At 42.5% G+C, this 13,783-nt stretch overlaps 1 protein-coding gene across 2 annotated transcripts in view; it reads left to right on the plus strand.

Moving 5' to 3' along the window:
• Positions 1–13,783, plus strand: part of LOC146796473 (retinol dehydrogenase 16-like) — a 255,129-nt gene that overhangs the window by 184,760 nt on the left and 56,586 nt on the right. For both annotated transcript variants that reach the window (XM_085629077.1, XM_085629076.1), the window contains exon 5: positions 705–884. In XM_085629077.1, the coding sequence (XP_085485203.1) occupies positions 705–853 (149 nt within the window). In that variant the 3' untranslated portion in view covers positions 854–884. The remainder of the gene's footprint in view (positions 1–704; positions 885–13,783) is intronic.

The raw sequence follows: 13,783 nt of genomic DNA on the forward strand, positions 1-13,783 counted from the left end.
GAGAGAAGAAGCACCTTCGGACTGGTTGCGTGTAAAACACCTTGTCAACACTGGTTCTTCTCTTCTGTGGTGTAGCGAAAGTATTAAGCTGACTCTGAGTTTGGTGATGTCTGGAAGTATATATAAACGAATAAACCATACATTAGGTACACTATCACATAAGGTATTAATGATTCAAGGTACAACTTAAGATCAGTAAATCTTTACATAAATAAAATTAACGATTCTCCTATGCCTCCTGAAACTGTTCTATCGATTATTGCATAAACTTTGCTTGTCCTGTAAACAAGAAAACCAATACTAACATTTAGCTTCTTAGGTTTAACATAGCACTATTAGCCATTCAATTATGTCTTCCACATTCTTTCATAAGTGTACCTTCGTACATGGTAATCACTTTTACCACGAAGTTCAAAAGATGCATAAAAATAAAATGTGATTAGAAATCTCAGAATTCTTCTAATTCTTGGATTAAAAAATGTCTTTGCATAGGTTTTTTAAATCAGCAATGTCCAATGCTTATTTCCAATGCTTGTTTCTCCTTGTAACAAGAATAGTGTTTTTCAAGGTTGTTAAACAAGTTCTTGAAGTCCTTTATATAATTGTAAAACGTTAGAAAACACTCACCGATTGTCTTCAGCTTAATTTATTACAAGGCCTTGCAATAAACTGCTACTTATCTCTTTTTGTTTTTGTTTTCACAGGGCCGAGGACCCGGAAACGGAAGAAGAATCTCCGTGGTCACAGGAAGAAGAAAATCTGTACCCGAAGCTCAGGGAAGAACGAAGAATGCAACCGGAGTCAGGGGGGCGAGAGAGGAATGCTGCTGAAGCAGTGGAACAGCTCCGCTTGAAGGAGCGTCAAATCCGGAGCCGGGGATTCAGGTAAGGAATTTGCAGTTAACGAGACCAAGCACTGACAGTGAAGCGCGAGCGGCTTAAATACCTTCCTGCCGCTCGCGTGTGCTGCGTGCATTCAACACGTTGTTGCATGTTGTGTTGTGTACTTAACCTGTTCATCTTAGCTATTTGCTTCTCACCGCGCGCCCCTCCCCTCCTGTGCGCGGCAGCTACCAGCTGGAATGTTGACAGCTGGACGTTCTCATGTTGACAGTTTAGACGGTTTGTTCGACCTTCAATTATTCATTATGCACTGAGCTTCCGGGTTGAGTCTGTCGTCCATTTGGGAATAAACTACTTATAAGCTTAACCTTGAGTATTCATCATTACATTTTGGCGACGAGTCATGGTCGGACAACGCATGGATGAACCCACGAGAGGAAGAAATTGAATTTGAAATATATGAGGGAAGATTTGAAAAGACTGATATGAAATTGAGGAGCAATAGCTAGGAAAAGTAAAAAGAAGTACATTGGAAGAAAGAAAAGGAAAATAAAGTAAGTGCGGCGGATAATGTGGAAATTGAAAAGAGGACTATTGTTACGCAAAGGAAGTGAATAATAGTAAAGCAGCGTTCTAAATAAGAAAATAAAAAGGAATTCCTTACTCGCATTACGAAGGTGAAAATGGAATTGTAAGGAAGGAGAGAAAGAGCGTTGTGGGTACAGAAGAACGCGCAACTTAAATAAGCTTTAAAGGAAGACTACGCTCTTGGCGAAAAACAAAGGAAGTTGGAATTAAGCCTAATGACTCTCACAGATTGAACGCAGCCGTCAAGTCATCGCAGGTGAACTTTAAAGTCATTATTGATGTAAAATGACAAGTTTGTTTAGCATAATACGTCGATAGGAATTCACCTCAGAACTTAGGCGCTGCTGTTAGAACGTCGTGACGTAGAAGGAGGAAGAGGAATTACAGGAAGTAGAGTCGGCGTTCTAGTTTTTCAATCGCGCAACCACCTACAGGAAGTGTGCGTGCCACCATCTTTGAGGAAGTTTCATAGTAAAGAAGAAGCAGATTGAAAATTCTACTAACGAGTCTGACGGAGGCATACGGGACTTTGATTGTTCAAGCGCTAAGGTGCGGATGTTAAAGAAAAGAGTTATAATCGACTAGGAGTTCGAACGCATGGGCGCAAATGAGCAGGTGAGAGTTGAATTAAGTCCGTGACTGACACATAGAAACAGTAAGTGAAATAAGAGAACAGACTGTGACGCCTTATCGCATTTGCATCTAAGAAGGAAATAAAACAAAAAAAAATAATTGTATTGATAAATAAAGTAAGGCAAGGACTGAGCATGGCAACAGGCAATATATATAATTTACAGCCACCAGAAGCGTTCTTAAAGGGTACTGGCGTACCAACTGTGAAGTGGGAACAGTGGAAGGAATATTTCAGTAATTATATATCCACATTTGATAAAGAGGATGAACCACTAAAACAGGAGGAAAAAAAAATATTGTTACATTGTTTAGGTGCAGGTGGTATAACAGTGTATAACAACATTACTAAGAAAATAAGAGTTGGAGGAGAGAGGAATGTTTATGATGAGGCAATGGAGGACTTAGATGGATATTATAAACCTACAGTATGTGTAGCGGTGCTCAGGTATAAGTTCTACAGAAGGAAACAAGGAAAAGAAGAAAATATAGATGACTACGTTGCTGCTTTAAAGAACTTGGCGCTCTTATGCAAGTTTGAAAACATGCATGATGACTTAATTAGGGATCAAATAGTGATGTGTGCTGCAAATTCTAACATACAGGACGCCTTATGGGCTAAAGGTGAAAAACCTCTCCAACAGGTTATTGATATCGTAAAGAAAGCAGAATTGACTGGTCGTTGTGCGAAGGAAGTCATCAATGAGGGAAAAGGTAAATATGAGGAAACTAATGTGGTGGCAAAAATAAGTGGGTACAAGAAAAGTACTAAAAATAGAGTGAAGGACACAACCAAATTCAAAGGGAATGCTAGTTCGTACGAGCAGTTGAAGTGTTACAGGTGCGGTAGCAGTAAGCATTTGGCGAATGACTGGAAATGCCCAGCGAGAAACAACAAATGTACCCAATGTGGGATCATTGGTCATTTTCAGAAAGCCTGCAAAAGGAAAATGAAAGAAAAAGTAAAATTTGTAGAGGATGAGGAAGAGGAAGAATTTGAGCAAGACTCTTCGGATGATTCGGAGTACAACTTATGTGTACTAAATGTAACTGAGGCAACAGCTAAAGAGGATGAAGAGAAGAGCAAGAAAAAGAAACCCATGTGCTTAGTGGAAATTGGAGGTGTGAATATAGATATAGTAGCTGATTCTGGGTCACCATGCACAATAGTCAACCGTGATGTTTGGAGGGAGAAATTTAGAAGTAAGGTGGGGAGACAATTAGAAAAACCTGACATATCACTTAAAACATTCACGGGAGAACCGATTGAACTTATGGGTTTCAAAGAACTTACATTTGCATTTAAAGAAAGAAAAACCAGCAGCAAGTTGTATGTTGCTGTCACTGGCCCTTCGGTGCTTGGTTGGAGGGACCAGGGAAAACTTGGAATAACTCTAAACCCAAACAGTGTTGAACAGGTCCTGGTTACACAACATGAGGTGCTACCGGGCTGTGAGTTGGTTAACAAGTTTCCCAAAGTTTTTAATGGGAAAACAGGTAAACTCAATGGATTCCAACATGTAATAAAACTAAAAGAAGATGCAGTGCCCTGCCTGCATAAGGTGAGACAAATACCATTGTCATTAAGGGATGAGGTGAGATCAGAAATAGATAAACTACTGGAAGCAGAAATAATCGAAACCACAGAATCATCGGAATGGGTCGCACCTCTGGTGGTCGCAAGAAGGGTTAACGGAAAGTTGAGGTTGTGCATAGATTTGCGCGACCTAAATAAGAATATTCTTATCGACCAATTTCCCTTACCAAGAATAAACGAGATGTTGTCTCTTACTAAAGATATGAAAATATTTTCGACCATAGACTTGGCTGCTGCCTACCACCAGGTAGCACTGCACCCCGAAAGCAGACACCTTATCACTTTTGTTTCACCTTTTGGGTGTTTCAGGTTTAAAAGGGTACCTTTCGGGCTTGCATCTGCAGCGGCACTATTCCAAAGACTAATGCATGAGATATTCAAGGGGGTAAGAAAATTACTCATTTTTCAGGATGACATCCTCATTATGGGGAAAGACCAAACTGATCATGACCACCGGTTGGTACAAGTACTTAAGATCTTAGAGAAAAGTGGTTTGACAGCAGAGTACAAAAAGTGCAGTTTCAGCCATAATTCCGTCACCTACCTGGGTCATGAAATCACTAAAGATGGTATAAAACCAAAAAAAGAATTAATTAAGGCTATCAAGGATGCCCCAGAACCACAAAGCAAGGAAGAGCTCAGAGCGTTTTTGGGACTGGTGGAATATTATTCAAAGTTTGTAAGGAACTTTTCCATGAAAACTTACTGCATTAGGACCCTTCTTAAGAATAAGAATAAATTCGACTGGTCGCAAGACTGTGAAGACAGTTTTAAAAGCTTGAAAAAAGAGATCTGTGACGCTCCGCCCCTTAAAGGATTTGACAACAATCTTACATGTGTGGTTACCACGGATGCCAGTGGTAAAGGTATTGGTGCAGTCCTTACGCAAGTAGAGTGCGATGTTAAGGAAGTCACGATTGCTTTTGCCTCCCGTTCTTTAACCCCAACGGAGGAGAAGTACGCCGTTATCGAGCGTGAGGCATTAGCATGCGTGTGGGGTCTGAAACATTTCAGACATTACATTTGGGGGAAAAGAATTTTCCTACGTTGTGACCACAAGCCGTTGACAAAAGTTCTTACTGTGAAAGGTTTATATAATGCATCACCTAGGTTGGCAAGATTGTCTATAAAACTGCTGGACTACAACTACGAAGTTCAATATCTGCCTGGTACAAAGAATGTAGTTGCAGATTTTCTGAGCAGGTTGCCTTTGAAGAATGTGGAAAAAGTAGTAAAGGAAGAAGAACTATGTGTGGCAAGCATCAATGAAGAGTTCCCGAGCATTACAAAAGAGGTATGGAACAAAGAGAACAAAAGAGATGGAACCTTAAACGAGGTTAGGAAGGTTATTGTGAAAGGATGGCCCAAAAAGGTATTACTGAGAGATGAGTTGCGGCCTTTCTGGGAATTGAGGAATGAACTGTCCGTGGAAAACGAACTGGTTTTAAGACAAGGGAAGGTTATACCTCCGACCACATTAAGAGAGAATCTCATTGAACTTTGCCATGAGGGACATTTGGGCATAAACAAAACCAAACAAAGAATTAAAAATTGGTATTGGTGGCCTGGGTGCGACATACAAATTGAGAGAGCGGTGAGAAACTGCATGCAATGTGAAAATTCAGACAAATCACAAACGACCCTTAGACCTCCTCTCCAACCACTGAAGTGTCCGGACATGGCATGGGAGAGGGTGGGCATTGACATACTCGGCCCTGTAAGATGGCAAGAGGAACATGTGCACGTAATGGTCTTAGTAGATCACTTTTCAAAATGGCCTGAAATTAAGATTTGTAGGAAGGTCGATGCCTCTGACATTATAACATTTGTGGACGGAATTTTCACTAGAGAGGGCATACCAAAAACCATTGTCAGCGATAATGGAAGTCAGTTCACTTCTGAGATCTTCAAAAAGTTTGTAGACAGGAATGGCATTAAACACAAAACTACTTCGGTTTACCACCCTGCTGGCAATGGTGCAGTAGAGAGATTTAATAGAGTCATAAAAGGCATCATCCAGTTGGCAAACAACAATGGAAAGTGTTGGAGGAAAGAACTGAACAAAATGGTTTGGGGGTACAGGATTACTCCTGGAGAGAAAACCTTGGTAAGTCCTTTTGAGATTATGAGAGGCAGAACTCCCGTATCTAAGGATAATATCGGATGGCTCAAAAGTGCAAGGAAATCAGAGTGGTCTGTAGAAGTAGTCAGAAAGAGAATACAGGAGGCAAAAGATCTGAGCAAAGAAAAATTTGACAGCAAGTATAAATGCAAAGTTATCAGACTAAAAGAAGGTGACGAGGTGAGAGTGAAAAGGAGTGGAAACGTAGTAAAAGGACAAAGTAGATTTACTAATCCGCTAATGGTGGAAAAGGTGTTCTGCAACTCTGCACTCCTCAGTGATGGAAGAGTATGGCACGCATCTGCATTGTCTGTCTGTAATAGGACGGATGGTGTTCAAAAAGTCATAACTGGACAGGAACTAAAGGAAGCGGATGCGGAAAGGGTTGTGCTAGACAAGCAGGATTGGATACAACAAGTATCATCTGATTCTGAGGGTGATTATGACGGCATGTTCCCACAAACTATTAGAGAAAACAATGGAGGAAGTGAAGGTGGTGAGAATATTGAAACCATTGGGGGGATGAGAGAACCTAGCACAAGCGCCTCGGAGGCATCTCCTGGTAAGGCTAGTGATAATGTGTCTGTGGAAGACCAAGAGGTTTTGGAGCCTAGTGGTGAAATCAGTTATCCTGATACGTGTGCCACAAGTAGTTCTTTGGATTCAAGTGACAGACAGGAACAGAGTCATGAACTGGTGCCGGAGAACAACACTTTGGATGAAGTGACCATCACCAGTAAATGCGGTTGCAGTGCGGTTAAACCCTGCAAATATAAAGACTATATTTGTGAATAGTTAACTAGGCATGGCATCTGTCTGTGTTTCTTTTTTCTTCCTTTCTTCCTTTAGGTCCAACTATTTATATGGGAAGGAGATGTGTTGTGTTGTGTACTTAACCTGTTCACCTTAGCTATTTGCTTCTCACCGCGCGCCCCTCCCCTCCTGCGCGCGGCAGCTACCAGCTGGAATGTTGACAGCTGGACGTTCTCATGTTGACAGTTTAGACGGTTTGTTCGACCTTCAATTATTCATTATGCACTGAGCTTCCTGGTTGAGTGTGTCGTCCATTTGGGAATAAACTACTTATAAGCTTAACGTGAAATTCAAATGCTTTCTCATGAGAGCGCATCACGTGTTCAAAGCGCATGCTGTTCTTTGGATAGGGACACGTGAAGAAGGAAGTGTGCAGTTATTTGGCAGAACGTGTTTCCTGCATAATTTTGACAGTTTACTATGTGCCCGTTCATGTGCTTGGTAATTAGCAATTATAGTTTAGTTAACCATTAATAGTCAGGGGAAAGAACGCACTTGTATACCCAACCACCACAACTATTGTAACAACATAAGAAAAGTACATTGCAGCATGATTTTATGCATTACAACCTAGATGACAAAGATGATTAGGGTTTATGGTTTTATGCGAACATGATTGCATTTTGTGACAATCAGGATGGCCAAGCATGATTGGAATTTTGCAAAGTCATGACACCTGGGGGCCAACTAGCCCACCAGGTACCTCCAGTAAGCGACACACACCTGGATTGCTGAGAGTGGTCCAAGGCCACGCCCTCTTTTTTACACCACTCTGCAAACGCGGCTCTTGGTGCACTGCTGCTCAAGGGATGAAGTCCACTTGTGTCCTGAGGTCCTCCAGACACAAGTGGACCTCATCGCCCCACCAGCAGTGCGCCAAGAGGCAGAGTGGTGTAAAAAGGGGCATGGCCTTGGACCACCTCTCTGCAATCCAGCTCTGTGGCACTTACTGGAGGTACCTGGTGGGGTAGTTGCCCCCCAGGGACCCTCAGTATTCAAGGGGACTTAATTCCCCAACTAAGAACGCGCCAGGGGGCGCGTTTGCAGAGGGGTGCAGGGAGGGGGCGGGGCCTCCGGCGTGATGCCGGCTTTCCTATGTTTTAAATATTTGTAGAAGGGGGGGTCTGTGTGGCCCCCCTTCTTTTACAATTTTTTGGGCCCTGGGGACCCCATCCTCCAGGGCTTGAGAATTTTAAAAAACCCCAAAAAACAGGCAGGGGGCCGGGTGGCCTCCCTTCCCTGGGCCGCTATTGACCCCGGGGACCCCATCCCCGGGGCTTGGCCAGCATTTTCTATACTTTTTATTGGAGGGAGGCCGTGTGGCCCCCCTCCTGAGGTGTATAATGGCCCCGGGAACCCAATCCCCTGAGGCACTGCCTCGTTGTGTTTTTTTAAAAAATATAATAGTATGGGGGGGCCACATGGCCCCCCTTCCCATGGCCACTTCTGGCCCCGGAGACCCCATTCCCGGAGCATGGCCAACCTGTGTTTTTTTTTTAGGAGGGGGGCACATGGTCCCCTCCTAAGGCCAATTATGGCCCAGAGGACCCCATCCCCCAGGGCCAGCCGTTCCGTTAAAAAAAAAAATGTATTACAGGGGAGGGGCCCCCCTCTTGGGCCACTTCTGGGCTCGGGGGCCTGGCTTTACCATTGGGGACCGTGGGGGGAGCCCCAATTGCCCCCGGGGTCCCGCCAGCTCCCCGCCTCCTGCGGGAGCTGCATTGTTTTTGCACAAGGGGAGCTGCTGAAAGGCAGCTCCTCTTGCGCAAAAGCAATCCTGCTTTGCTTCATTGAAGCGAGAGCAGGACAACCTGCTCTCACTTCAATGAAGCAAAGCAGAGTTTGCTATGACAGGGTGGGACCCGTGCTCCCGCCCTGACATAGCAAACGGCAATGTGCCGGGGTGGGCACCCCAGGACATTGCAGGAGCCGGCCCTGGTGGTTGGCGGTCCCTAGGGCCAAGGAGGGCTCCAGGAGGGGGACCACACAGTCCACCTCCCATCATTTTAAAGCCCCGGGGAGGTTGTGGTCCCCAGGGCCCGGGGTCTGTAACGGACCTCTGTATTTACGTACAGAGTACCCCAGGGAGGTGGTGGTCCCTTAGGCTTGGGGGGCCTCGAGGACCCCCTGCCCTTATTGACATGAAGCCCCGGGGAGGTGGCGGTCCCCAGGGCTTGGGGGGCTGCGTGCCCCCATGAATAAATTATAAAGCCCTGGGGAGGTGGTGGTCCCCTGGGCTGTGGGGGCCACTGCGGGCCCCCACAAATCAATTTGTCATTGCCCCCAGGACCTAGCCCACCCGGGAGCTTTCAAAAACAAAGTACGGAAGCCCATACTTAGTTTTTAAAAAAAATGTTGTCCAGATTCGCGCACCCAGAGCGAATTCGGACGTTTTTTAAAAATGTTTTTTAATTTTTTTTGGGCCTGGGGACCTTGTGGTAACCCCCTGAGCAGGCCTAGGGGGTCAGGGTGTTTCTACCCTGCCCCCTTTTCTTGTTTTTCATCTTTGTTTTACTGTTTTGTTGTGTCACAAGATGGCTGCCAACACTTTCTGGTTTGGAGTGCTGGCAGCCAATTAGAATGAAGCTCGTGCTCGGGAGGGTTCGCGAACCCTCCTCGGTGCTCAGATGTCAATATTTTTCTTTTTTTAATTTCTCAGGAACTGCTGAATGGATTTACACCATTTAAAAAAAGGGCGCTTTCTGAACCAAGAGCTACCTTTTAGCCAGGTTTGGTTTTATTCCGTTCAGCAGTTCGGACTGTAGCCTGTTCCAAAAATTCCTAAAGAAATTAACATGGAGAAGACGTGCTTTGGGACCCCCATTTTTCTCAGTCCCTGCTTGACGAATCACCTCGAAACTTTCAGGACAGGAGCGCCCCACAAGTTTTGAAAATTTCGCGAACATTCGTCAAACGGCGCCAAAGATATTGGCAAAAGAAAAAATGCTTTTTGAATAGAAACAAGGTCCTAACTATAACTACCTACTGACAACCGCCAGTAGGTAATATATACACACTCACACAGATGACACATGGATATCTATTCAAGATAAATGGATGTGGAATTAACAATATATGGATGTTTTTGGATCCTCAGGGTTACCAACAGTAATGTAGCACCACAAAATAAATGTTAATAGTTATGAATCTCCCAAACAAACCATGAATTATCATTCAAAGAGCAACTTCAAGTATGTTGGATTTTCAATCATTTTGTTTCTAAACATCAGTATTTTCACTTTCCACAAAATACAAATTTTTCTACCAAATATGCCCTTTTCACGTTAAATAACAAAGCACTCTAAGAAGATTGTGTCTTTTTCACATACACTGTATGTCATATAGAGTATGGCTTGAAAAGTTACAATGATCAATGCACGTTGCTAAATTGAGAGTGGACAGAGTTGATCATGTTGCAAGTCCCTCAGGCTTTCACAGTATTTATTTTGTATGTAAGCACGTGGCTCTACCATTGGTTTGGCTAGCTGCCACTCTAAAGGTCCAGAGCTGTGTTGCACTGCCTTCTTCAATTGGCTAACGAAATCCTCTTAATTACATACTGCGCTGATCTGCAATTTTAGCTAGCTATTTTCAGGGTATTGGTGAGTTACCAGTAGCTTCTGAGCTACAATCAATTAATCAATCAGGGGTTTATAAAGCGCAAGCTACTCACCCGGATCGGGTCCCAAGGCACTGAGGAAAAGGGAGTGGGGGGTATGCCGGTTCTGGAGGTCACTGAGTTCCATCGAAAAGCCAGGTGTTGGGGTCCTTTAAGAACTTAGGGAGCGATGCAGTCTGTCGGAAGTGGAAAGGTGGGGAGCTACCTGTTGGAGACCCCTGGTTTGAACCCTTTGTTGATCACTACTTTATAGCATCAGTATGTGATTATTTGTTGGTAATCCTTGCACATTCTTCATGATGTATTATCAACCATTAATCACCAATTTTAGTTAATATTTGGATATGGCATCTGGATGATCTCACAACTGCCTTCCACTTTGCCTGTGTGAAAGTGCGGCCCCAGCACCTGAAAGGATGCAAATGGTAAAAAGCTTGAGGAGCACAACAGGAGGATATTTGCATTGTCCTTCATTCTTTGATCCCCTTGTGTGGTTTTTCTTTTGTTTCCAGTTATAATCAGTGCAAAGATCCAGATGGGTTTTGGCTCTACTGAGAAGGCTGTGTAATATAAAAAAAAAACCTATATGCCTTTTGATCGTGTGCACATGTAGGTCCAGGTGTGAAGGTGAGGGCAATAGATACGACTATAAAGGAGTGGTTGGGCTGGCTTCTGTGTACTGTTTTCTATATGAATACACTGGGGGCAAATCCATGTTCTCTCTGGAATAATAAATGTTTGAGAATTGAAACAGAACACACAAATTGCATTTTGTTGTTTGTATATGATAAAGCGGTCAAAGGGGCTGGAGTTTATGAATGCATTAATTAATGTTTGATCACTTTATACTATAACTGCAGGGACACCTAACTGTGAAATATTTTGAATAAGCACACCACAGTTAGTTGGGAAGTGATTATCTCTTTCAAATGTCCTGGCTTTTAATGAACAAGACATGTTCTGTGACATTTTGAAATTATAACATCTTAATAAAAATACTTAAAATAAGAGATTGCCCAGAAAATATTACTGATATTCTAGGGTACTCTGTAAACCTGCAGACTGTGGGCTATTCGATGGAAATAACAAAGATTTTTGTAGGTTGTTTCTCATCCCTCCAGCTTCAGTCTGGTCCAGTATGTCAGAAGATTAGACAGAAAATGCAAAGCTGTGGTTCATAATCCACCCTCTTTTACAACTGTAGTGTAGTGTCTTAAGGTTTGCTGTAATCTATTAAAATGAAAGTTTCACCTTGGACAGGTTAGGTGGTGTGTTCGTGTAACGTTTGAGGCAAATGGAAATTGGGTCTTAGTTCTAACCTTTTCTGCCCTTAAGTCAGTGCAGCCTTCCAGTGAGGCAAAACATTCACATAGGGCAGTTTCTTTGGGGAATTTCTTTTAATTTAGGTACCTTTTGCTGTGATGTGTGTGCCCGTCTCTTTATTTTGGGCAATCTCTTCTCATATTTGATGTATGGTTACTTTTACAGTCTCTCCAAGTACGTTTATTACTTAATCACTCCTACGTTCTCTTCTTGGGAGGTTCAACCCTTCCACTACATAGTATATACCAGAAGGTTTTTCGGATGGCTCAGTTTTTCAGGAAGAGTTGGCAAAATGTAGGTTTCTAGCCTCATATCCCCTAGCACCATGCTATAATGGTGCATCAAATGCATTTGTGAAAGCCACACTGGTTGTTCTAGAATTATATTTGCCTTCCGTATCATCTATAACATAGAAATGTTGCTTCTTTTCTTTGTTTTCATGGTAGTTCATTTTATTTATATTTCCACAATATCATGCTAGTCTTTCTTCTGACTGCATTACATCACCGTAGTCTTGTTTCTATTTTCAGTGATGCCATGGTGATTATATTTTTATGAGTCCATTAAAGCATGTTGTTACTACTTCTATTTCCTTCACTCTTCAATTTCCATTATTCTGTTTCTAATCTAACTGGGTACATGTAGACTGTAAATTAAATGTTTGTGGTTTAATGTAAAAAGTATTTTCCATATCTTAATAAATGCTTTTCATTACAGGAGTTTAGGACAATTGTTTATGCGGAGAATGTTCAAAATTAATGTTTGCCACAAACAACCTTGCTACGTTGAAGTGATAAAAAACAAATCTAAGAAGATCTGTGTATTTTTGTCAGTTGTATTTGACACTGTATTACAGTTTTGATACACCTGTTAGCATTGCTTCTCTCAAGAGAATGACGAAAGGAGTGTAGTTCAGATGTTCATATCATCGTCAGTTGTGCACACTGAAATGGAGTTTCATGTTCTGTTTGTGCAAGAAATTTGAGTATTAGTTGATGAGGGTGAGAACCCACCTCAAATAATACTCACAACACTTGTAGGGTTGAACCACAAAAGTCACAAAATAAACCGGTGCTTAATCCTCTGGTACATTGGCACAAGGCATTCCGGCTTAACTTAGAGGCTATACGTAAAGTATTTATGCAGTACTCAAACAATAATACAGTGAAAACACTGCAGAAGAAACATCCCAAACCAATTTAAAAAACGGAGTGCATTTTATTTAATAAAATGATCCCAAAATGCTAAACATCTAATAGGTAGACCCGGAGATATGGATTTTAAAGTTTTAAATAAAATTAGCGCCAAAAGCACAAAGCGGAAAATGCTGTTCTCTGCTCGCACTAGACTGGGGCAAAGTCAAAAGTTAAGGCTGACTGCAATGAAGTCAAATGTATGGCTAGTGTTTTGTTTTAATTTCTGAAAGCAGAGTGACAGCTTATCTCTGGTCCTGATGAATGCAGTGAACTTTAGATAGTCATTAAGAGGCTGAAACATGTTGACCCACTGAGATAGGGTAGTCTTTACCCCTGCCCTCACATGTTTTTAACTCTATCTGATGAGGGCACCAGAATAAAAAAAAAAATAGCCTGCCTGGGTATAGTTTTATTGACACTCTAGGTTTCTTTCTTGCACCCTGCCCCTCACTCATCATCATTACCATCTTGCTCATTGAAACACTTCTGCTCCTCCCGGTGATACTTGGGAATTGTAGCCCGCACAAGGTACCTTGCGGTCCTTGTGTGAGGAGGGAACCCTATGATGAAGCATGTCACCTTCAGGTGAGTGAGGGTTCTCGTCCTAACAGCAAAGTGCTCTTCTCGCACATTACCAAATGTACAAATTGTGTGTAAGAGCATTCTAAAAGTGCCATTTCCAAAATAATAATATAAAATCAGACTTGATCGTTAAGTTGGATTTTAAATTAGTCCTCCAACCATTTTTGTAGCTGCTCCCAAACTGAAATGAAGCTTTAGAAGTTGTCATAATATAACGCAGTGTTTTCCTCTGGGTGAGCCAGCCTTGCCACAGTGAAAAATTACTTTGTTGGTTTTTAACCTTCAGGGCATATAAAACATTAAATATACATACCCTACTTTTTAAATACCATGCATCCTCTCGTATGGGTATTTAAGGCCTACCTTATGGGTGACTTTCAGGTGGCGCATTCAGTGCTGCAGGCCCACTAGTAGCATTTAATTTACAGGTTCTGGGCACATATAGTTCACTCTATTAGGGACTAATAGATA

This window comes from Triturus cristatus, chromosome 10 (assembly GCF_964204655.1).
Source record: "Triturus cristatus chromosome 10, aTriCri1.1, whole genome shotgun sequence".
NCBI lineage: Eukaryota > Metazoa > Chordata > Amphibia > Caudata > Salamandridae > Triturus > Triturus cristatus.